Source organism: Leptosomus discolor, chromosome 8, assembly GCF_034619465.1.
Source record: "Leptosomus discolor isolate bLepDis1 chromosome 8, bLepDis1.hap2, whole genome shotgun sequence".
Classification (NCBI taxonomy): domain Eukaryota; kingdom Metazoa; phylum Chordata; class Aves; order Leptosomiformes; family Leptosomidae; genus Leptosomus; species Leptosomus discolor.
This window is the reverse complement of record NC_141398.1, coordinates 39,689,066-39,713,672: the sequence shown is the minus strand read 5'-3', so window position 1 is coordinate 39,713,672 and position 24,607 is coordinate 39,689,066. Positions and strand designations below refer to the sequence as shown.

General features: G+C 58.8%; 1 protein-coding gene across 1 annotated transcript; it reads right to left on the bottom strand.

Annotated features, from left to right (window-relative positions):
• Window positions 1-526: 526 nt before the first annotated feature.
• On the bottom strand, window positions 527-24,607 carry CARMIL2 (capping protein regulator and myosin 1 linker 2). The gene is made up of 40 exons (XM_086469397.1): window positions 24,568-24,607; window positions 23,036-23,127; window positions 22,854-22,904; window positions 22,486-22,545; window positions 21,050-21,198; window positions 20,687-20,784; window positions 20,014-20,084; window positions 19,307-19,380; window positions 18,409-18,484; window positions 18,244-18,332; window positions 17,786-17,880; window positions 17,536-17,622; window positions 17,202-17,311; window positions 16,729-16,806; window positions 16,290-16,366; window positions 16,094-16,198; window positions 15,771-15,840; window positions 15,494-15,575; window positions 13,815-13,911; window positions 13,421-13,478; window positions 12,670-12,842; window positions 11,884-11,952; window positions 11,166-11,259; window positions 10,997-11,092; window positions 10,403-10,531; window positions 9,288-9,401; window positions 8,979-9,154; window positions 8,404-8,491; window positions 7,843-7,959; window positions 7,280-7,346; window positions 5,830-6,107; window positions 3,933-4,036; window positions 3,076-3,481; window positions 2,685-2,804; window positions 2,314-2,350; window positions 2,065-2,141; window positions 1,475-1,838; window positions 1,184-1,291; window positions 802-912; window positions 527-702 (listed from the first exon to the last, which is right to left on the bottom strand). Exons 1-40 carry the CDS (start codon window positions 24,605-24,607, stop codon window positions 527-529), a joined length of 4,563 nt encoding a protein of 1,520 aa, XP_086325523.1.

Sequence of the window (24,607 nt, the reverse complement as noted above, 5' to 3'; positions counted from 1 at the left end):
TTGGGAGAGCTGCAGGGACGGCAAGACAGGCATGGCTGGAGCTTGGCTGCAGAGCTGCATGCTGAAATGCGATGGGTCATGGTCCCGCTGATGGAAACCTGCGTCTTGAGGGGGCTGGAGAGAGTGGTACCCCATGGGGTGAGGAGCTGGAGAGGTGAAAGGGCCCTGATAATGCTCGCTAACAAATGGCTGGCTGGCTGCCTGTCCAGCTGCTGCCTAAAGTCACCAGCTCCCCCTCTGCAGCCCATGGTGGCAGAAGTCATGTGGGGAAGGCGAAGCCACTCGGTGCATCCCAAGGGCTCTGGCATGGTCCCTGGGCATCCCTGCCCTCCCGAGTGATGGTGATGGCCTGGCTGTCCCTGCAGCGAAAGGTGGATGGTGCCAGCAATAGCCAGCCCCGTGGCCACATCCATACCAGCCCGGTTTGGAGCAGACCTGCTCTCCACACCCCAGCTGCCAATCACCCCAGCACCGTGCGCTTGCTTGCAGGGTTTTATTGGGAACAGTGCAGCAGCATGCAGGGGCTTCACTGTCCCAGGGCTGGCTCCCCCTGGCCCGGCACCGGGCGTCTTTGGTCTACGGCTGCTGAGTCTTGTGTATTCGCAACAGTTTGTGCCAGGGCTTGCGGCTGCTCGCCTTCGGTGCCCGCTCCAGCCTGCGGCTCCTCCAGCCCAGCACGGGGCCAGTCCTGCGGCGTGGCACCTAGAGAGGTCATGGGTGCTGGCATGAGCATGGGGTGACCCTCTGTCCCCCAACACCCGCTTTAGCAGGGGTGCAAGGGAGGGGAGCATCGTATCTCACCTGTGGCATCTGAAGATAGTCCGGGCTCACCCTCTGGCTCCGGGAGGGAGTCGTGCTTGGTCCTCCGTTTGAACACAGGTGACCGCTGCAGGCGCAGCGGGACAGTGCCCGCTGGGGGAAACACAACCCAGCCCCACGTTATGGTGGGAGGCAGCTGCCTGGCTCCTGCCTCCTTTCTGCCTGCAAGCCCGGGCAGCCTGACTGCTGCTGGAGCCCATCCCAATGCCACGTACCCCCCCCCCCCCCGGGATCTTCCCAGTGTGGCAATGCCATCGTCCATCAGCCCGGCACCGTAGGCTGAGACAGGCAGCACCACCATGTACGTGGGATGCCAACCAAGCCACTCCTCATGTTTGGGGGTCCCACTCCAGCTCCCACTTACTTCCCCGCTCCACTGGGCACTTGGGCTCCCTGAGCTGCTCCTCGTGGATGGACACAGCTCGGCGGCCGGTCACTCGTGGTGCCACCAGCTGCGGCGTCAGACGGTTGTCTGGAAAACCAGCAGGGAAGTGCTGTCAGGGAGGGGGACCTGCAGCACCCTGACCTCCTGGCTGCCCCCCATCAGCACACAGCGCCAGGTGCTTGGGTCCCTGCTGGCCTCCGTTCCCAAGGGTCTCTGGGAACAGGCCAGCAGTGGAATGGGAGACCCCGTCAGCAGCTCGTCCATCCCTACCTTCAGTGTTGGGCGATGTGGGCAGGGGGCTTCCGGCACCCACCTCCCCGCCATGGCTGACCCTCCGCAGCAGTGCTGCTGGTGTGCTCCTCCCTGGCCGTGGCAGGCTGCTGCTCCAGCCCTCCCGGCCCTTGGGCTCTGGCAGCCCACTGGGCTCAGCCAGGACAAAGGAGCACCGAGGCTGGTCAGAGCTGGTGCCCTGCGGCTCAGCAGGCAGCTGCCTCACCAGGGCTTTCCAGGCTGGCTGGGGCTTGGCCGGGCCGGCGCTGGGCTCCATGGCAGTGGCTGGGCTGCGGAAGGGTGCGTCTGTGGGCAAGGCAGGACAGAGCTGTGGGTGCCTGGCAGTGATGGCCCCAGGGGACAGCTCCTGGTTTTGGGACCCAGAATGCAGCCACCCCAGCGACTGGGGTCATCACCAGGGTTGGGTACCCATGGGTGCAGGGCACCCTCCTGAGGGTGGGATCCTGCTCAGGTGCCTGTGCCCACCAGTTCCCAATGGCTCTCGTCCCCATATAGCGCTGCTTGGTGCTAGCAGAGGGGACAGAGTCCTCTGCCCTGGGGGTCGGTGTGACCACCCCGGCATGCACCGCTGACCCACCTGTGGACACAGAGTGTGTGCGGGCCTTCAAGGATGGGGGGGAATCCGCAGAGCTGTCCATGATGTCCCCTGCAAGCACAAGCCACTGGCTAGCATCAGCACACTGGGGTCGCTTGCATGTCACCAGCACCCAGGAGACATGGTGGAACCCGCAGTTGGGAGCCTGAGAAGGCCTGCCCGTGCCCACCCTGTGGGTGCCCAGCCAGGTGGGGGTCAGGGTGGGGAGGATGCAGCCCCTCACCGTCTGAGCCTGCTTTTTTGATCTCGCTGTCTTTGCTCTGCAAGAGAAAGAAACTTAGTAAGGGAGGGGATCAGGATGGCAGCACTCTCAGGGATGATGATGGCAGAGGGCAGGGTGCTGCCAGGCTCTGGGGTGGCTGCAGGGGATGGGTGCATGCCAGGGAAGGAGGGATAGAGAGGCACCATGCAGCACATAGGAGCCACACATTGGTCCCCTTGCAGAGGGTTAGGTGACAGGACAGAGGACACGGACAGTGGTGGCACAGAGATGGGTGCTGTCAGTTCCAGTTGGGGGACTGCCATCCCGTGGATCACCACCTCCACCTGCCCTTTGGGTGCAGGATCTGTCCCGAAAGCGGAGCCACTCCACACCTGCTGCTTCTTGCCCTCGGTAGCTGGGCCCTTGGTGATGCCGATGCGGTGGAGCATGACCTGCACACGCTGCTCGAAGGAGCCGGGCAGCTCCCCCTCGCTCTTCTCCAGGTGCCTCTTCTGCAGGACAGACACAGCCCTGCTAGGGGCACAGCACCCACCCTCCTGCCTGCAGGGCACCCAGGTCCCAAACCCCAGCTGTGCCCCTGGGAGATAGAGGCATAGCCACAACCCTGCGGGGATGTCCCCAGCCATCGCTCCAGTGTCCCCATGTCCCCCTGTGGTGCCTGGCTGACCCCACCACCAGCACCCTTAGATGGGAGCAGCACCCACTGGGCGAGCTGAACAGCAGGATCAGCGGCAGTGGCTTGATGATGGTGACACCACTTACCTTGTCATGCCTGACCCCCAGCGCATCCGCATCCTCCCCGGACAGCAAAATGAGCGACTGGGATTTGCCCTCCCGCGAGTACTTGGGTCGGATCCTGCGGGCAGAGTCAGGGGTCTGGCAGTGCTCGGGCTCTGCCCAGGGTTCGGCAGTGAGCCCCCCTTCCTCCGATTTACTCAGTGGCTTGCCCGCCTCTCCCGTCTTGCTGGGGGCTCGTAAAATGTCACTGAGCATTGAGCGCCTGCTCCTGGGGGCGGCGGGACCACCCTCGGGCTCCTTCTCACACCTTGAGCCCCGGCTGGATTTGGGTTTCTTGAAGGCAAAAAAGTTCCCGATTTTCTTCTTGAGGGTGCGGGAGCCAGAAGGGGCCAGAGGGGCTGATCCCGGGCAGGTCTCCAGAGCTGTGGGCCTGGGGAGAGGTGAAGAATTGGGAAAGGTGAAGCCTGGGCTGCCAAGGGGCTAAGCATCATTTCCCACACACACACCCCCTCCCACCCTGAAGGGATGGATCCAGACCCCAGACACCCCACCTGAGACTATACTGTCCCAGCAAGGGCAGCCATTCCCAGCGTGGGACCCCATGGGTGCTTCCCCATTGCCTCCTCGCTAGAGGACACAACCCACAGCCCCTCCCCAGGCTTGTGGGCGTGGGGTGCTGGACTCATCCTGCACCCCACGGCTGCCAGCCCAGCCCTCTCCCACCAGCCTTGCCCTTGGCGATGCCCCTGGGTGTGATGTTTTCCCTAGCATCCTTTTGGCACTAGGACCAGCAGTGTTTGCAGGTTAGGTGAAGGCAGGAAACATTGCTGAAACCCCGGGGATGGGTGGGTGTGGGACCCTGGGCACCCCTCTGCGCTTACGGCAGCTCCTCTGTGATAAGCCTCTTGGCAAAGAAGTCCTCCAGCCCCTCATCCACCCGAGTGATGCTCCTGTCCTCACTGTTCTCGCAGGCCACGGGCTGCACCTGCGAGGAAGCATGGCCATCAGCCCAGCACAGGGCAAAGACATCCCCATGCACAAACACGTGCCACCCACGCCTGTGAACAAACAAGTGGGTGCCCGCGCAGGGCGGGTGCTGGCACCCTCCGTCTCTCTGTGCATCCAGTGCAAAAGCCAGACCATGGTGTTATCAGCTGCATCCCAGCTCTGATCCTGCTGCATCCCTGGGGCATCAGGAGCTCCATCCTGCCTGGGGCTCCTGCCAGCCCCTTGCCCTGCCTACATAGGCAGGTCAGCTTGGCTGTCAGCCCTCTGCAACCTGTTGGGTGCTGGTCTGGGGTGCTGGTGGCTCCCCAGCACGATGGCTGGCATAGGCATCCGTACGCGCTCAGGCACCCATGTGTTATGCATAGTTAAGGTGCCCTCTGACCTCCCCCTTGATGACACACGGTGGTATATCCTGCTAAACCCTCCTACAGCTGGGCCAGGTCCCCAACCCCGCTGTCCCTGTGGGAGAAGCCTTTGGCAGGGATGCTTCCTCTATCTGAGCCTCAAGGAAGAAGCACCCACACTCCTGGTGGGCAACAGAGTGGGTGCCCTGCGTGGACCCGCATCTGGTGGCTGGTGCCCATCCTCAAGTCCAACCTTGGAGTGACACCACAGCCTGGATGAAGGCCACCCACTCTACCCTCATGGCAAAGCAGTCCATGCCATGGCCTCCATGGCCCCTTTCTCGCTCTGGCACATGGCACCGCATCGGTGGCTTCCTATCGATGAGAGGGAGGCTCTTCCCCATTGGTGGCATTTCAATCCATAACAACTTTTCATTACTGGATTGATGCTGCTCAGGAGCCATTCCAGCCATCCGAGATCTGCTCTCCCTGTCACATCACATCCGTCAAAGCCCATCCTCGCTCAAGACTTGGCCAACCCCGGATGCCAAGCTTGCCCATTCTGCTGTGGAGATATGTGCCAAGGTGATGGCCTCCCAGCCCTGCCTGGCCCCTGCCAGCCTCCAGGATCCACCCTGCCTGCGGGAAACAGCTCCTGCCTCTCCTCCAGCCCCATGGCAGCTCTGGTCCCACCACGGTCCAATGGCAAGCATCACTGAGGCCGTGCATGCCACATCTTTCTGGTGGGTGGAAGGATCCAGCCACATCACACTGGCATGGGTACGAGGTGATGCTGGCAGGATCCAGCCCTGGGGACAGAGATGGAGCTGGGCTCTCCACCACCTGCACCCAAAAGTTACTTTTCTTTTGGGAAGGGGGCTGTGAAGGCAGGATACCCAGCTGCTCTCCCCTTGGCGGGGGGGTGTGTGTGAAACCCACCCTGCTGCAGGCAGCAAAGCCCCATCAGCAGCACTGGGAGCCGCGGCAGCTGCTGGTGCTTTGGGGCTGCTGGTTTTTGGATGGGGGCGAGCAAACTGAGTGCAGGAGGAGAGAGGCATCTGGAGCCATTGCCGAACGCGGTGGCCCTCTGCGCCCAAACTCTGCAGGTTTTTTCATTCCTCCCCTGCCTTCCTGTCAGCTCCCATCGCTCGGCATCTCCCAGCGGGCAGCAGGAAAGGGGATGGATGATTTCCCTGGGCCCCCCCCAGCCCATCCTTTCGGGCTGCCCCCCTCCGAGGAGGAGGCTCCGGCAGCAGCTGAAATGCAGGATAATAAACCACCCGCGGCTCCGCGCATCTCATTTTCCTGCCTTGCAACAAATACCGACTGCAATAATTCACCCAATCGAGAAAAAAAGAAAGGGGGAAAACCACCACAAATCCACCCCCCCCCACCTTGCCAACCCCCCCCCCCCTTGCGACCTTACATTGGGCTTGCTGGGTGGTTGCTTGTGCCGGCGGTTGGGCCGTGGCCTGGCTTTGGTGCAATGCTCCAGCTTCTCGCCGGCGGTCGGCAGGTCCATAAGGGATCCGGCGGTGGTGGCGGTGGCAGGCTGTGAGGAGGGGAGCGAGCCGCTCGCAGGCTCAGCATCCTTTGTGGAGGCAGGGCGTGCCGGCGGCGCGGCGGGGCTGAGTGACGGTGGCGCCCGGTGAGCTCGGAGCCCGCTAGCGTCCCTGCCCGTTGCTGGCTCCAGCTCCGAGACACCTACGAGGGGCAAGAGGGCCCCAGTTTGTACCCGGCCTCATCAGGCCTCCCCATCAGCAGCAGCAGCCACAGCGTCAGCGTCACCTTCGCCCACACGCATGGAGGGCCAGCGGGGCGCTGGCTGTGTCGTGCCATGACACACTGCTGGGAGGGGAGCATGGCTGGGCCCACCGGGAGCTTGTGTGGTGGCCCCCCAGGGCAGTGGCTTTGCAGCATAGCTGGGGATGGATCCTGCTGTGGTCCCTGGAGGTTTGCATGCAGGGGTGGGGGGTGGTCCAGCAGGGATGGAGCCAACCCCCACAGCAAGCCCTGAGACCTGCAGCAAGTAGCAACTCTACGGCACAAGTTCTGCCAGTGCTGGCCTGGCGAGTGACACCCACAAATGCACCCCATTTTGCTCTGCAAGAAGCTTCTCCCCCACCCCCCCCGCCCCCCCCCCCCCCAGTTACCCTCTGGGTAGGGGTCAGGATGCCTATGGGCTCAGAAACATCAGAAGTCAGGATGCTCCTGGGCTCGGGGAGACCAGGGGTCCCCTGGGGACATCTGGGTGCCAGGTGCTGGGGTCTGGTGTGAGCTCTGCTTCAGCCAAAGCCAAATATGCGTCTCAGCCAAAGCCCCAAAAGGCAGAAGTCACCCATCAGCTGCATATTGCCCCCAGCCCACCCCAGGCATGCAGGGCTCCGCGGGACAAGCCCAGCAGCAGAGAGACTGGTGCAGCTCAGCAGCAGGAGCGGGAGCACCCACAGGCAACTTCTCCCCTGTGCCAGGTCCCCATGGGCACTAGGTGGATCAGTGATGTCCATGCCCAGGGTGGTCCCTGGGATGGCAGGGGGAGATGCCATGGCATCTGCAGTCATGGACAAACCTCCCACCCCTGCCTGGCTATGTGGGGAGGGAGCTCATTTAACCCGCTGCCCATGGGCACTGAGCCAGCTGACCCCCAAAAAAGAGCCCAAGAACAAGCTCAAGGTGAGCTTTCCCTGCAGACCCTCACCACAGCACTGGGAGAGGCTCTCCAAAGGGGTCATGTCCTGTAGCATCACTGCAGAGGGCTCTGCCCAGCAGCCTCCCCAGATTGCTGCTGTGAGCCCCCCCACCCCTGCTGTGCCTTGGCAGAGGTGGCATGGCACACACTGAGCCACGGCAGAGGGAAAGCCATGTGGTGACCTTACTTCTCACAGTTGGCGTGGGCCGAACACTCCTGAAATGCTTGTTTTTCCTCCGCAGGGCCATCTTGTACTGCAGGAAGAGAGGGATGGTGGTGGCTTCGGCATTGACAAGCTGGCCGTGGCGAGTGGCATCCCACGGCAACTGAAGCCAGCCAGACTTTGCCCAGCGATGGGCACAATCTCTCCACCACTCCCAAGGCTGCACCCTCTCAGTCTGGCACCAAAACCACCTGTGATGCCAGATCGGATGCCTTCCCAGCCAGGACCCCACGCTGCACTGGATCCCAGATGCCAAAGCAATGGCTGGCCAGAGGGCTTGTATGCAGCCAGCACCAGCCCAGGCCACCACAAGGACACACTCCTGGTGCCAGCAGGGCGGGCAGCATTGCCGGGCAGGCTAACGGTCCCATTACCTAGCACTAATTGTCTTACCGCTGCCCTGGGAGGGTGCCGGGGGTGTGTGCACCCAGAGAGTCTGTGGCATTAAGCCCAGCATCATCCGATAAGGCCGATAAAAGGCGGTTGTAACACAGGCATCACACGGCGGCAGTGGGGTCAGACCTTACCTCCTCCGTGGTGAGGTCCGGAGGATTCCTGCCCCTCGCCAGCACAGCGACATCATCCTCAGCCGGCTCCTGCAGCAGCACCGGGAGGTCGAGCCCCTGCTTGGGGAGGCTCTCCGCCTAAAACCATTAGGAAGCGCTTAAATTATCACAGGGGCTGAAGCACGCCCGGCTGCCCTGCATGCTCAGTGCTGCTCTGCTCCCTACCCACGGCTGGGATTTGCGAGCGGATTTAGGCCTGATTAGCTGGCTGCTGGCCCCAGCACAGCTGCCCCGCGCCTGCCCTGGTGTACGAGTGGCCGGTGCCCGGCTTCACCCCTGGCACCCCCACCACACAGCAGCTCCTGGACTTCACTCAGGACATTAGTGCTGCTGTGACCGCACTGGAAGAGGATTACCTGGGAGGAAAACCAGCCTGGGTGGGAATTGTCCTGCTTCCCAAACAACAAATCTGTGGTCATCGCGTTAGCTGGTTCCTGGGCAATTCCAAGGTACCCAGACACCCATCCTGCAGCTCAGCCCCACATCCCCATCCCGCAGGTGCTGGCAGCCCCCAGTGCTCACCAGTTTGCACTGGGCGATGGTCAGGTCTCCCAGCACGGCATCCACAATGCAGTCGGCCACAGCGGCTGTGACTGACAGCTTGATTTCACTGGGAGCAGAGAGAGGGTCATGGTCAGCACCCACAGCCCCTGCAAGCCATGGGGCCAGGCCTCCCCAGGGTGAACCTTTCTGGGAAGATGGATGCTCGGCTCTGGCACCCAGAGGGGCACCCAGGATATGCCCTGGGCTCTGGCTCACTGGGTGCGTGCTGCCAGAGAAGGAATGGGAGCAGGTGCTGGCGGGGATGGAGGATGCAGAGTGCATCCCCCACTAATGTTCAGGGATCCCCTTTGCCAGCCATGGGGATGTGCCTGCAGGAGCAACACTCCATGGGACCTCCCAACTCCCTAGGGACACATCCAAACTAGATCCAAGTGGGAAACAAAGCTACAGCTGTGAAAATGCAGCAGCAGAACCCAGCACACCACCAGCATGTGGGGAGGGGAGCAGTTGGTAGGGAGACCCCAAAATCCCCATCTGGCCCTGTGAGTGAGTGCCAGCCACCGAACAAGAAGGAAGAACGGCGCGCCACCCACTTCAGCTTGCTGAAGACATCTGTGACCATCTGGTCCAGGACGGTGCTGAGGTTGAGGTGGTCCTGGAGGTAGATCTTCTCGGACATGGCGTTGATCAGCTGGTCCCTCACCCCACTCTTCTGCACCACGTCTGGGCAGAGGCTGTGCGCCGTGTCCAGCACTGCCTGCATGATCGCCTGAAGTTTGGGGAGAAAAAGGGAGGTGCCTTTTCTAATAGGATTCACATGTTCCCCGGAGACACCATGCCCCTTACCCTTGGTCCAAGGCCGGTGAGCATCCCGTGCTGTCAGCAGTTCCCTGGGTGCCCACCTGGATTTCCTGGCCGCAGGTCTGCGACGCTTCTTCTGTGAGACACTCCAGCTTGTGCTGCAGCTTGCTGTTCTGGTACGGGGTATTTCCCACTTCGTATAAGAGGGGCAGGATCTGCCATGGGAAGAGAGACGATGTGGATCATCCCATGGCACCTCATCCTTGCTTTCCATCCTTCCATGCACAGCCTGCATCCATGACTGCACCATGGAAGAGCATTGCCTGCATCAGCCAGGGAGACTCAGTGACCTTCTGGCTTTGCTGGGCCAGGGTTTAGCATCCTAGCCCCTTGCAGTCCATGTGTCCCCCTAGCCAGACCCCCAACTGCTCCCCACTACCCACTGACCCTCCTTCTCCCACTGTGCCCAGTCACACTGCTGCCCACATCAGAGGAGAGCCTTTCCCATCCCTTTCACCACCTTTCCACCATCAGCACCATTCTCTGTCTCTGCCAGATTAAGTACTCAGGTGGGTGCCAATAAACTTGGGAAAAAGAAGAAGGAGGTAGGTTGAAGAGAAGTATAGAAGAGGGAGGAGAAGGTGCAATGGGGAGAGAGAAGTGGGACGAGGAGGATCAAACCAGGGCTGACAGTGCCAGGAGCTGCCCAGGCAATGCAATGGCCTTCATCATGGGCAGATGAAGCATCCTTTTCACCAGGCTGCACCCAGCTGGGGTGAGATGAGGGTGCCCCAAGGAGGGCCCTCTCAGGGGTGCGAGGAGTGTCTCTCACTAGTGTGGGCATCCATGGGTTGCAGAGTGTGCCCAAAACGGGAGCACCCACCTCTCCCAACAAGGTGCGCATGAGCAGGAGGTGCCCTTGCTGAAGAGGGTATGTGCTTGTAACCCCCACTTCCCAGGAGGTGTGCACACAACTGTGTGCCTCTGGGGGGAGGGGAATTAGGAACATTTTAGGCCTTGTTCTAGAAGGGGATTCAGAAATTCACAGCTGTTCTTTACCATTTTGCAAGTGCTTGGTGACGTGCATCCGTTGCATCGACAATTCCTGGTGTTCCCCGACTGCCAGTTAATTATGTCATTAACTAATCAATAACCCCCTTTCAATCCTGAGTCAAAGCCAGGCAAGTTGAGGGGTTTCCCTGTGTGGCAGACTCACACTGACAGAGAGGTTGGCATTCCTGATAGCCGCCTCCGCACAGAGGACGTCCGCCTCCACCTCCTTGCCTGGGCAGGCGCTGAGGATGTCAACATGCTTCTGCACGCTCAGGCAGATCTCATTCACCATCTGGAGGGCAGAGAAGCTGCGTCATTCACTGATGCTGGAGCAGCACTGCCAGTTCCCCTCCTTGCCGCAACTTTCCCGGAGAAGGATGTGCCGGCACTGCCTGATGGGCCAAGCAGGAGCACAGGCAGGTTACAGCCCCCATGAGCATCCCTGCCTAAAAACTGGGGATCCCACACTGCAGATTTGCTTGCAAGCATGCACAGGGAGCTGGGAACGCACTGCGTAGGGTAGCGTAGCAGTGAGATATACCAGTGTTGCATATGCATGAAACACACAGATGCAACCAGGAGGATTCCTTGGAGATACCCTTTCTGCCTGGCCCCACTCTCATCCCTCCAGACTGCTCCGCCTTCCACTCAGGAAAGGTGAAAAGGGGTTTGTGCTGCTTGCAAGAGCGCACACAAGCTAGCCAGGGTTGTTTGGGGTAGGTGAGGGCAGCCCTGTGCAGCAATTTGGCTGGCAAACCTGTTCAGAAGAGGTGGTGAGGATGCCCTGCTGCAGCCGGAAGGTCTGCGTGGGCAGTGTGTGCCGCAGCTGGTTCCTCGTCAGGCAGGACTGGAGCTGCAGCAGGCGAGAAGCCGTGAGAAGCCGGTGTCGGTGGCACCCAGTCCCACCCCAGCCCAGGTCCCCTCACCTTGTGCACCGCCTCCTCCGTTTTCTCAGGGTTGCTGCGGTACGCCTGCGCCACGTCGCTCATCGGCAGGGGCATTGACTTGAGGGTGTAATTCCTGCGAGGCAAAGCAGGGGTGAGTGGGTGCTGCTGGGCCCCTTGTCAGCCTCGTGGGGCTCATCCCTGCCATACATTTCCCCACAGACGTAGCATCAGTCCAGAGCCCTGGAGATGGGGACGGCCAAACTCTGGCCATCAGCAAACCCCAATGGGGTGGCAGCGACCACTTGCCCAGGGTCTCAATCTACTCCTTTTTCTTCAGACCTCCAAGAACCTGCATGGCCAAACACCAGACCTGATGGTGTGCTTGGCAGGTGAACAACTTCTACCCACCTTCCATGGGCAGGGAGGAGAGGAGCATCACATCTCCACCAACAGCAGATACCCCCATGCTCGCTAGGGGCTGCCTTGGGTGGCACGGGGCTGTGCTGGGTTGGGATGCAGAGCCCAGGGGAGACCCTAAGGTCGATAACGAAGGTGCCACCACTGAATGGGTGGCAGCTTGCCTTGCTGGCTACGAGGCCTGAGCTGTGGATCATCTCCCTTGGGACCTGTCTGCAACTGTGGGATGCACTTGCTGCTTCAGTGGGAGAAGTGGCCCTGGAGATGGTGACATCCTGGTGCCAGAGGCTCTTTTGCATGGTGGTAGAAAGCCAGGAGGACCAAGTGGCTCCTTCCTTACCTCTCCAAAGCCTGAGCCACCTCCAGGAGGCCGTGGGCGGTTGTATTGTTCCTGTCCCAAACCACGGTCCTGCAAAGATAATGACATGAGTGAGCCCTGCCCGCACCCACGCAGCCCTGAGGTGGATGACCACCCACCAGGTGCCAGGAAAAGTGAGACCAAGATTGACCCCAGGCATCAGAAAGCCTAGAAATTTGGGATAAAATCTGAATCTCAATATTCAAAACCTAAACTTGGACTTTGCAAGGAGCTGTGAAGTGAGTGGGTGACTGGAGGGAGTTAAGGGCAGGGAGGACACAGCCAGGCGCCATCCTGCTGGCAAGGACAGACAACCCCCAGAGGAAGAGTCCTGGCTGGGAGATCCTTCCCTGTCCCCTCCAGACAACCTTGACTTGCCTTTTCAGGCAAAATGTGGTCAAACCCCAGCATTTTAAGAACTGATGCCAGAGCGTGGGGTGAGGGCAGTGACTGCAAGGGTCCAGCTGCAGCATCCCGGGCTGTGCAGGAGCCTGGCAAAGAGGTGGCAAGTGCTGGGGCAGGGCTTGAGCTGCCCTCTTGCCCTTCACATGTCTCCTGCCAGTGCTGCCAGATGACTGCCATGGGAGCAAGATATGGTCACAGCACCTGATTGTGCACCAGGAGTGGTCCAGGGCCGCATCCATGGTGACCAGGAGCCGTGATAAGCCTCCTCTGATGGCATCAGTGTCACAACCAGGACCACTGTATCAGGGCCACCTGGCACAAAGTGGAAAGGGCACCTACAGGGTGACTTGGACCTGCTGCTACCTGAGCTTCGTGTTGATCTGCAGGGCCTTGGCTAGCATCTTGGCCCCTGTGTCCCCCATGGCATTGCCACTGATGTCCAGAGCGATGAGGCTGGTGTTACTGCCCAGGGCACTCAGCAGGACGTTGGTTCCCAGCTTGAGACGTGATTCGGCCACAGACAGGGACTGGAGAGGCTAGGAAGGGGACAAGGGGAGGGAAGAGGTGGCTGGGACACATGTCAGAATGTGTGTCACCCCTGCAGACACAGCTTCCATACCTGGCCAGCAGCCACTGGGCTGGCAGCAGCTGTGGGTACCTGGTGTTGGTTTTGGGAAGCCCAAGTAGTGATGAACCCCAAGAAACAAGAGGGCAACAGGTGCTTAAGCAACACCCTGGATTTAGTTCAGATGCCTTGCAGGCAGCAAGGAGGAAAGAGGGTTTTTTTGGAAAGCTGGGCTGCAGCCAGGTTACACCAAGCATTTCCTCCATGCCTTTAGCCAGACACAGGCTCCCGCTTTCCCAGATGAACGGGAACAGCTCCCGCTTCTGTCTGAGCATCTGCTTCAGACGGAGGAAAATAAGAGCAGAAAGATTTGAATGGCAGTGGGAGGGAGGGAGGTTTGCTTCCAGCCTATGCTGCGAGGGATCCAGACAGCACCCTGGCATGGAGGCTGCATGGTGGCGGTGGAAGGTGACCAAAAGCACAGGGAGGGTGACCAAGAGCACGGGTGGGATGGTTGGGGCAGTTGAGGCCAAGCCAAGCCAGACTTACACAGTCATCCTCCTGGGTGAGCTGGACGATGCGGTGCAGGACATCCAACAGCCCCTCTCTGCAGGAGAGGTGTGTGGGGGTTACACACATTTCCCTGCCCCCCCTCCCGGCATCCTCCAGGGCCACAGGGGCAGCTGGCAGAGCTCCGTCCTCCCCCCTGCCCTTGCCTGAAGCTGTGACCTGTCTCTGCAGCACCTGTGGTCCCATAGAGACTGCACCAGGAGCTGGTGATGGTCCCCCCACAGCCCCAGGTTCCCCGCTGGGTCAGATCAGGCAGGACAGGCAGGCAATCCCTGGCATTCCCAACTAGCCCATGGGCTTTGGAGGGGGAGAGAGTGTTGTGTGCACGGTGCCAGAATGGCTCTTGGCTTGGGTGCTGCAGGTTTGCACTTACTTGGATTTGATGTTGAAGTTTTTCCCCAGAGACACGTGCCTAATGGACTTGCTTCTGCCAATGGAGAGCACCAGCGTCACCATATCAGGGTCAAAGCCTGCGAGAGATGAGACACACAAACCAGGATGCTCCAGACAGTCCACAGAGGTGGCACCAAGGTGGTCCCTCACAGGAGACTTGCAGGGCAACCAAGCTGCCACCATGTGATGGTGGAAAGATGCCCAGGGCAACTCCTGAGCATCTTCCTCCTCTTCACGGCTCCCCCAAAGAGACCAAATGACCTATGCAGAGCTGAGGTCCCTGAGGAGTTACCCCAGGGTAGGAGCACTCACTCTGGGGACTCCTGCTGTTTGGGGTGCCAAGGCTGTGCTGAGCCATGGGGAGTGCTTACGGACCTCAAAACATTGCTTGATTCCTGCTATCCTGCAGAGATGTGCCCTCCGTCACCCACCCACCACCCTGGACACTATGGGAGGAGTTCTCACAGCTTGCAGGCAGCTGCCTGCATTCCCATCCGCACAGCTGCAGCATCCCCAGGGAAATTCAGCAAGCAAAGGTGATGTCCTTCCCACAGGGCAGGGACATGGGCAGGCATTTCGCTCGCCCAGCCACTCTGCCAGACAAGGGCAAGAGGCAACAAGACCCACCTATGGGACTATCCCTCCTGTACAGAGCTGCTCTGCTGGGAAAGCCAAAAATAGAAGCGTATTTTGGCAAAGGTTGGCCTGAGATTTTGGGTGAGAGAGTGAGCTTTTGGAGCATCGGTGGCCTGAACAGGCTTTTGAAGCACTCCAAACCCCATCAGCTTTCCCAGAGCCCTCTGGTTGTCGAGGAGCTGCATGGTCTTTCTGTGAGACCTTAGCAAGGCTGCTTTAAGGTTTGGGGCCTTTTAGGTGAAATTAAGAGCTGTTAGAGGTGATCTTTGTGATAAATTGGGTTACTCGCCCACGGCTTCGGAGGCCACAGCAGGACAAGTTTAGCAGCAGAGGCTGCAAAATCCTGCAGAGAGGCAGGAAGAGTTTCAGCCCAGGGAGACCTTTTCAATGCTTCAAACCCTGAGCTAGCAACGCAAGACCGTCTCGGACTCAGTGAGCTGAAGAGGCTTGTACCAAGAAGGATGTGAAAAGAGAATTTTTGTCAAGTCCTGAGGCAGGAGGGGATGAAGTAGTCACCCCACCCCCCATGCTGGAGATGCTCTCTCTGAGGGGAGAGGCAAGGGCCACCACCACTGCCTACCACAGGATGCAAAGCTAGAAGGTGATGGAAGAGGCCTCACACACTGGGAAGGACATCAGCACAGGAAGAAGAGTACATGTAAGGACTCCCTGCCTTGGGGAATGTGGAGGGATGGTTGGTTTTGGGGGTAAAATCGATAAAAGCTTGATGAGGTGTTAATTTCTCAGGCAGGAATCCACTGCTGGCCGTGGGGTGTCTTCATCCTCATGAGACACAGCCTGTAGTGCTGCAGCTGCTGCTGCTGAAGGACTTCTACAGGTGACAAGTGCAGTTTAATGATGCATGAGCCAGTGCAGTCAAGAGGCAGGGAAGCATAGTGGACCCTACCCATCTCCCTGGGGACTCCTACAAGCTCACAAGGTCTGGCAGGCAAAACAGCCTGTGGTGGATGGATCAACAGATGGAGCAGATCTTCTCCCAGGCAGGGAAAAAAAGCAACCTACCGTTGTCAGACAAGTCCAGGTCACTGATGGAGCTGGCATCGGGGATGAGATCCTGGATAACTTGGGCCCCCGCTGATCTCAGCTTGGAAGAAACAGCAAGACATCAGTACAAGGGGAGGCGCCGAGCCCTGCAAATGAGATCCTGCTGTCGAGAAGGTCACCCCGGCCCTATGGTGGACAGGGCACAGACCTTCCCACACGAGGAGCAAGCCCCCTCGACTGCTGCAATGGGACTCCCTGGCTGGACTGATGGCACCCATGCATGCTGGCCCCTCACCTCGCAGTTGCTAAGGTCCAGGCGCAGGTCACTGATGTGATTGTTGTCTGCCAGCCCTTGCAGCAATGCCCTGGAAAAGTCACCAAAGCCACCCATCGGTGTGAGCAACGGGGGCACTGGTACCTGCTGTGAGGCATTCCCCAACTGTCCAGGCAATGGGAGCAGGACGCTGGAAAAGACATCCTTCCTAGAGCTCTGCCTCTCACAGCCCTGTCCATCCTCCCCACCAGCCCTCTCAACATGCAAAGCCTCGAGCAATGTCCCTCCCTGCCCATGCTCACCCCACATCCATTCTCCTCTGTGGACCCACAGCCCCACCTCACCTTACAGCATCTGCTGGCAGCTTGGTACCCGCCAGGGAGACGTGCCTGAGGGCACAGGCCTGGCTGAAAAACTCCTTGATGTCAGGGGAGATGGTTTTTGCCCTCCTGAAAAGAACAGGCACAATGTGGCATTGTCTGCCACCCAGCACCAGCCACCCTCCTGTGTACCACACTCCTCGGCATCCCGGGGGCTTACTTGTGGGAGTACACGTTTTTAGAGAGATCCAGATGGACGAGGCTGCTGTGGCATCTGTGGACCAGGGCTCCAAAGAGCTGCCAAGGTGGAGATGTAAGCCATGTTGAGGTGGACCCAGCTGGTGCTGCAGCCCCATGTACAGCCAGGGGATGGATGGGTCATAGTATGGCATGAGCTACAGGGGTGCTAAGGGGGTCTGCTCTGTGCTGGGGCCCCCTTCTCTCTCCTGCTGAACCCTGAGTCCCCGAAACTACCCACGGCAGTGGGCACAGAGTAGGACATTGCTGGGCTGGCTGCCTGCTGCCCCCCACACACCTTGTCTCTGCAGCCCTGTGCCAGCTGGGACAGGGTAGCTGCAGCCCCCAGCAGTATGGCATGGTTTTGGGAGGGGGCCTGAGGGCAGGGCCTCGCTGCCGGGACCCCCTGCGTAGGTACTCACAGCATCCAAAGGGCAGTCCGTGCCGGCCAGGATAAGGTGGGAAAGCGAGTGGCACTGGCGGAGGAGGGTCTGCAGGTTCTGCAGGCAGAGAGGGCTCAGTGGCTTTGCCCAGGACCCTGACACCCCCACCTAGCACCCTGCAGCCCAGAAATCCCAGCTCCACCTGCCTCCTCCCTCCTGCTGAGCACAGGGACAAATCCTGCACAGAGGGACCCAGCCCCATGCCGCTCACTCCTGGGATACATCCTTGCTCCAAGTGGCTTCTCCCACCCTCCTGCAAGGCGATGCAGGGAGAAGTCCCCAGTGCATCCCCCAGCTGCTCCCAGGTAGGCAGGGAGGTGTCGCAGAGAGGCGACGTCCCTGTTCCTGGGGTGCTGCAAGGCAGGGTGCAGACCCCAGGAAACTGAAGCCATCCAAACTACACTGGGAACAGAGCCCAGGTGGTGTCACCCCATCGTAGCCTGGGCACTCACACTGATGTCGTTCCCAGCCAGAGTGCCAGGGTTTCCAGAGAGGTCCAAGTGCCAGAGGGAGGATCCGACTGCTCTGTTATCTACGAGGGCCTTGCATAACGTGCTCATCCCTGCTTGAGGAGAGGGGGAGAGATGGATGCCTGCAGGTTCCCTGCACCAGGGAGAGCCATGGAGCAGAAGAAGGGGCATTTCCCTACAGGTAGGGCAGCAGGACATTGCATCCTTGAAGATGCCTTTTCCAGGGCGTTCTTGCAGCCCCTCCAGCCACCTGTTTGGTGCCAGCTTGGCCCCAAGCACCACTGTGCCCAGCCTCCCAAAGGCACCCAGGTAGTACCTTTGGCAGTGAGCATCGTCCTGGCCAAGCTGAGGCTCTGCAGACCCTTGGGACTCTTCTCCACATGCCGGCTGAAGGCAACGATCCCTGATGAAATAGCAGAGAGCCCTGAGCAGCCATGGCAGCGCAGGCAGGTGTCAGTCCCACCCTGAGCTACAGCTCCCAGGGTAGGAGGCAGCTGCTGGGGGGATCCAGAGTTGGACATCAGTTTTCATGGGTATAAACTCATCCCAGCCCAGAAGTTGGGTACCTCTGTCTTCCAGCTGGTTGCCAGCAAGGCTGATGGTGTGCAGAACAGAGTCGGGATGGTTGCTGAGCGCCTGAGCCATCCTCTGCACAAAGTCACTGTGGGGAGAACATTCACCCACTTGAGTGAGGCATGGCCACTGCCAGGACACATGGCCACCAACCCCGTAGCCTTGCGGGGACGTGACACCAGTTCCTGTCCACATGGCAGAGCTGGCTCCATCTGAGGAGCCAGCAGGAGAAAGCAGAGCGTCTCTAAGGGTGGGTGATGTTCACTGGCCTCCAGGCTACAGGGAGTCTCTGCTCCCAGTGAGCTTCATGCTGTGAAGGGGACGGGGCACCAACACCCCCTTGGTACATGGGTCTATGGACCTCCCTGCTCCATGAACACAAGGGGAGCACCACCAGGCTGCTGAGACCCTGCTTATCACCTCGCCAGGGCCCTGTGATGCCTCTGCTTACGCTTTCAACCCGCTGTTTTCCAGCACCAGCTCCTCCAGCTTCACCGATTTGCTGAGCATGTAGAGCAGCTGCTCCGAAATCTCCTGGGTCTGGCAGGGGAGAAGAAAGCCTTTCTGGAAACCCATCCACCTCCAGTACTCCCAGCACTGCAGCACCAGCACTCACCAGCCTGAAGTCCTTGCAGGAGAGCTTGGTGAACCACAGGTTGAAGGACAAGGCAGCAACACTCAGAGCCACATCTCTGCAGGGTGACAAGGACGAGGGAGTCAGGGGCCAGGCTGAGCCAAGCCTGGTCCCAAATGGGTGCCCCAACACACCCACCCCCAGGATGTGCCAAGACACTTGAATCTCAGGTCACCCCAACACAGTGTTCAATGGAGCAGAACTGAGGCCCATGAGTTTAAAGCAACGCACAAACACAGCTCAGCTTCCCCAGGTTGTCTCCTCAGGGAAAACAAATGTAATCAATATTTGCATGCTTCTGTCGAAACTTCTGTGTTTTTTTCAATTCTGAACTCATGTACAGAAAAACATGGGTTTTGCTTGACTAGAAACAATTTTCAGCTGAACCCTAGCTCCATCTTTCTTGGGATGAAGACATGGCTGAGCCCTGTTGGGATGACTCTGGGCACAGCCAGAGCTCATGGCCCTGCTTTGAGGTTATAACCCTGTAACAGCTATTTGTTATACATTTTTGTACATACAAGGGGGAGCAGCGTCAGCTGCTTTGCATAGGGAAATACCTGACAGCCACGAGCTGCCAGAAGCTGCCGTGACATTTGGGTTTCACCTCTGTAAGCAGCTCAGAGGCTTATTTAAGTGTTAAAAATGAACAGGGGAGCTTGCCCAGCCTCTCGAGGCTGTCACCCCATGGGACAAGGCTCATTGTTTGCTGAGGGGGAGCATCACCCTGCAGATGTGACATCCTTGGAGCGTGTAAAATGATAAAAGCTTCTAACAAGGGCAGAGGAGTGTGTTGGGCCATTCCTGCCATGTAGGGGAGGATGAGAACAAGTGCTGGTGTGGCACAGGGCACCACAGACAGCAAGGCTGCGGGACTCACCGGCTCTCCAGGTGGCTGAAATCCATCAGGTTGAACTCCCGGCAATCTTGGCTGTGGTAGATGTTATCTACATCCTGCCCGGACAGATGGACACATGAATCAGGCTCAGCACCTTGTCCTGGGGAGGGCTCAGGTGCCTGGCACTACCAGAGCAAGCCAAGCCCTCAGAGACCCTCCCCTGGGGAGCCCATTGCCTAAACCCTGGGCCTAAAAATCTCCCCTGGTGCTGTGGCTGGCAGGGCACACATCCCAAATTGGTCGGACAGCTTGGTGGGTCTTAGACAACTTCTGCAGACACTGGCCAGAAGGCAGCAGTGCTTCCCCAGGCTGATGGCAATGAGGGTGTGGGGAGAGGTGGGCTGGAGCCAGTGTCCCAGAAGAAGCTGGGGACAGCCAGCCCTGCTGTGTCTGGGTCTCAGCCGGGTTCTCCTCTACTAGGGACACCCAGCAAGGTCCCAGATTTCCAGGGGCTCTCCTTAGGTGACAGTCTGGGAAACAACTTGGTCCAAGGCATCTCATCCCCACCTGCACTTTGATTCCACCCCACCAAGGAGCAGGGGGCATTCAAGCCAGGCAAAACTGCAGTTCCCAGCTCCAGGATGTCCCTGGGATGCTCCCAACCCCAGCAGCCCTATAAGCATCCTGCTTCCCTGCCTGCCAAGTGGCACGCTGTCAATGTCTCTTTTCCATGGGACAGACCAGCTTACCCACTGGATCTCCTCGCGGAAGGCAAAGCCGTTGTAATCGCATAAAGCAGCGTAGGTCTCTGAAAACCCCCCTGCAAAGAGAAGGCGGTCTTGGTGGCAGACCTTCTCACAGTAACATGGAGAAGACCTTTGGAGAGGGCAGAAAGCAGGAGACGGATGATGGGGGCTCTCCCTTCCCTCCTTAAAGTGGCTTGAGTGTCCTACATGGTCTACTGCCAGACCAAAAGTGATTGCACAACTCAGAGGGCTGCAGTTTGCTTTGCTTGATCCACGTAGATAACAGGCAAGGTACATTGCTATGATGGTAATGGAGATATCCTACTCCAAATCAGGCTACAGGAAAAGTCCTTGGCTCTGCAGCGATGCCGTATGAGGTGGGTGGAAGCATCCACAACTGCACATCCCCATAGGTGGACACTGAGCATCCTTGCCCCACAGCTGTCCTGCTCCTTTCTGGGGAACTCCATCCCCTCAAACCTGCTCCTGCCCCATGGGATGGAGTGGGCTGGTGGAAAGCAGCCCCCACTAGCAGCGCTCCTTCTGACCTAAGCCACCATGGGCCCCCTGCAAGCAGAGCTAGTGTTGATGGACTCTGGGCTGTGATGGTCCCCAGAGTGCTTCAACCCTCCCAGTCTTGCCTGAGGTAGCTATGTAGGGGGAAAAAAGGGCTTACCACAGGGCCCGGGGCTGCTCTGGAGCATTTCCTCCAGCGAGTCTGTGATCCGCCGGATCCTCTCGTATAGGTTGCGGGGGGAGTTCTTGAGCAGCGTCCTGGGGAAGGACCAGAGGGGTGTGTGGCAGTGGGCTGGGAGAAGAGCATCCCCACCACTTTATGCTTAACCACAACCCTTGTGCGTAGGGTCGCCAGAAATATTCTTCCTGATGTAATCAGGAAGCAGGATCTGGCCTCCATTAGTGTGGTTTTCTCATGTTAAAAGGCACTAATTGTGAATCTATCCCATATTCGGGGCTTTTCTGAGCTAAGAGGTTGCTCTGGTACCTACACAACTACCCCTGAGGAGCACAAGACCCTTACCCAGGGGATGAGTCTGGAAAGACCTTCTTAAGTGACATGGTGACATGGATGACAACTTGCTCCAGATCATCAAAGGACATGAACCGGAAGGCGTAAGATGATGCATCCGTTTCTATGACAACCTGCAGGGTCCAAAGGGTGGGAGATGCCTGAGCAAGCTGGCAGCACACAGCGTCCCCAAGCCCCCAGACATGGTGGTGACAGCCCTTGGCTCCTCACTGTAAACACCCAGTCGCTGCTTATAAACCCAGCCAGAGCACCGTGGGCACAGGGAAGGCTCCAAGCACAAGGAATTTAGGATAAAATACAGTAAAGAGATTGTAATGTGCCTGAAAAAGGCATAAACCTCCCTAAAATTCATGCCAAGCTAATGAAAAGCAGCCCAAACCAGTGGGGGCGAGGGTAGCCTTGACTCTGCCTGCAGCAGCCACAGTTGGAGGATGCAGGTTTCCTCCCTGAATTTATCTAATCAGGTTTTGAGGCTTTTTTAGCTTTCAGTTTCTACAAGAAAAAAAAAAAAAAAAAAAAAATCCCATGGCAACACACTCCCTGATTTAATTACACGCTGATTGAGGCGTGGGAGCGAGATGACAATTATCTGCTGGCATCGCGCAAGGACAGCGCTTCTGCTGGTGCCTGGGGCTGAGGGAGGCAGTGGGCCTGGCCCTGCCTGCACTCTGCCTACAGATTAATAACCCCTGTGCTTTCCATATCCTGGTCAGATGCCTCACGCTACTCCACCCTGCGGTTTCAACCCCCAGCACACCTCACTTTCTGCCCAGCTCCTCTTTATTTCTCCAAGCCATGCAGCCTGCTGAGCAGCAGAAACCCTATTTAGAGGCTGGAACCATTATGGCTGATAATGCTTTAATAAGCAAAAGACAGAGAAGGGGTTAACAAAGACCACGGCCCTGTTTCCCCCACCCATCCAAGCCAGGGTGTCCCATTCCTCTCCTCCATGGTTCCCACCCACTGCATCTGCTCTACATGAACGCCTCCCTCTAAGAGGATTAACAGGGTTTAAAACACCCTCCTGCTAAATTTGGCTTTGCCTCGGTAAGCCAGCAGCCATTTGTCACCTTGTCCCTGACGAGCGGGAGGTGCCACAGCCAGGCGCTGTCTGCAGCTGCCGGAGGGGCAGAGGCGCAGGCACCCACGCTTGCCCCCAGCACCCCTGGGTGCCTCCCTGCACCTCCAGCCCTAAGGGTGATACCCTGGGTGAGGCCACAGAGTGTTTCTTTAGAGGTGGCGAATGGATAAAATACGCTGTGGAGCTCTCACAGGTCATCGCTGGTGACCACCAGTGTGCTACGGGGGGCCAGGACACCCCCAGACCCCATGGTGGGGTCTGGGCCAGATTTTGACATGGGGGGAGGTGGGCACAAGGTGGGGTGGGTGCCCAGGCTGAGTTTGCTCTGGGTGTTGATGTCACTTACCAAGCTAGGCTCTTGCACCGTCATCTCCCTCACCTCCAGAAAGCTGAAGCTGCTGTGAACCTGTAGGTGAGAGGAGCAGGATCAGCCCTAGTGCTGACAGAGAAGGGGGACCCAAGGATGCCCCCTGGCTCCCACTCTTCCCCACACCCCAGGCAGTGCCTGTCCATGCTCCCCAGCCTTGACCAGCCCCTTGGCCCAAACCCCCTCCCCTTCAGCCCATCCTCCTCCTTCATCCTGCTCCCAGGGGCTTCCTAGGCCCAGTGGCCCAGGCTACCCACAGGTCACCCACCCCGGTGCCCCAGGCAGCTGAGCAATACCCTCCTGGAAGCCACAAGGCTTTACCATGGTGCAGGGTCCCCAGCACTTACCCTCACCGGCAGCATCACCAGCAACACGTAGGCTCGCCAGGGCGTCAGCACCTAGACAGGGGGACATCGGTGTGACAAGGGACTGCTGTGACATGGGAGCCACCCCTGTCCCCCACTGCAGCCATGAAACAGCTGCCTGGGGAAACTGTGAAAGGAGGAACGAGGCTGGACTCTGCACGTACCAAGATGTAGTCATCATACTTCGATTTCACATGCAGCTGGATGCTCATCACCAGGAGGACCTTCTTTGTCCCCAGAAAGGCGGTGATGCCCTCTGAAAAGACCAATGTCCACATGAAGTGAGGTGGCTGAAGACACTCCGGTCCTCTCCTGCGTGCCCTGCTGCCCTTGGGGACACCATCCCCCATGTTCCTGCCTGAATCAACTCCTCTCCATCCACATGCAATGGTCAGACCCTGGTTGCTCACTCAGCCAAGCCACAGGCTTCTTTGCCAGCTTTGGGTCTTGTTTGCTGCTCGGGTGATAAACCAACCTCCACATCAGCTTCTGCGGCCCGGGCTGCAGCTTCGACCAAACACAGGGCTTTGGGGTCACTGGTTTAAGCTGCATGTGCTGCCTTACTCACTGGGAGCAACACGGCACCCAAGTCCTGTCTCCCCACTGTGCAGCCAGAGATGTATTCTGCTTCTGCATTTTTTAAGGGAACTCTCCTGGCCATGACATGCACAGGTGGTCATGCATGCCAGCCTCCCCATGTTTGCAAACCAGTCGCTCCCACAGTCATTGTGGACCAGCACGAGCATCGCTCCTGCTTGCTGCCTCCTGCCTTAGTCATCACCTCCCCATGCTGCCTCCCCTGATTCACACCTCTTGCTTGGAGAAACGGGACCAGAACCACAACTGTCCATCGCCATGAAAATCAAACCGGGTTTTCAGTGACACCAAGCCCCTTCAGTACAGTGGGCTTGAGCCACACATCCTCAGGGACCCACACAGGTAGAGCTGGGACCTGGGGCTGCAGGAATCAGAATGTTTTGGGTTGGAAAGGACCTTAAAGGTCATCTAGTTCCACCCCCCTGCGATGGGCAGGGACACCTTCCACTAGACCAGGTTGCTCCAAGCTCCATCCAACCTGGCCTTGAACACCTCCAGGGAGGGGGCAGCAACAGCTTCTCTGGGTAACCTGTGCCAGTGCCTCACCAACCTCACAGTGAAGAATGCAGCGACCCAGCTCCTTCCCACCTCACTGCAAGCCTCGGTGGGGGTGGTAAGGCTGCAGGACACCAAGACATCCATGACCTTTTGTTTTTTCAATCAAACGAGGGAAGGCTGGGAGCAGCAGCACTTCCCACATCCCCTGTGCTGCTGGGGAGCTGGGGCAGGGCTGTGCACCATGCCTCCCTGGGGAGCTGCTGGGGACCCCCAGCTGGCCGGGGGAACCCAAGCTCATGGGAGTGAGCAGCACCAGGCTGCACCCACAGAGAGGGCATATGGAAAACCACATCCTTGAGAATCCAGCCTGTTCTCTGAGGATGCTTTTGGCCCCAGCAGCATCCTCAAGCATGTGACTTCTGGGGGCAAGAGCAGCCCTCACGCACCAGACCCTGCTTAGACCCCCCTGAACCACAGCTGCTGCTGCTGAAGACCCTGAAAACAGCTCTGCCAACCCCTAGCACAGCAAATCGGGGCCGAGCAGGCCCCATACCGGCGCTTTCCATGTGGCATCAGTGCCCCGGCAGTGGGCAATGCTTACCTTGCAGCTCGGTGGGGATCCCTCCAGGGGACGCAGCCAT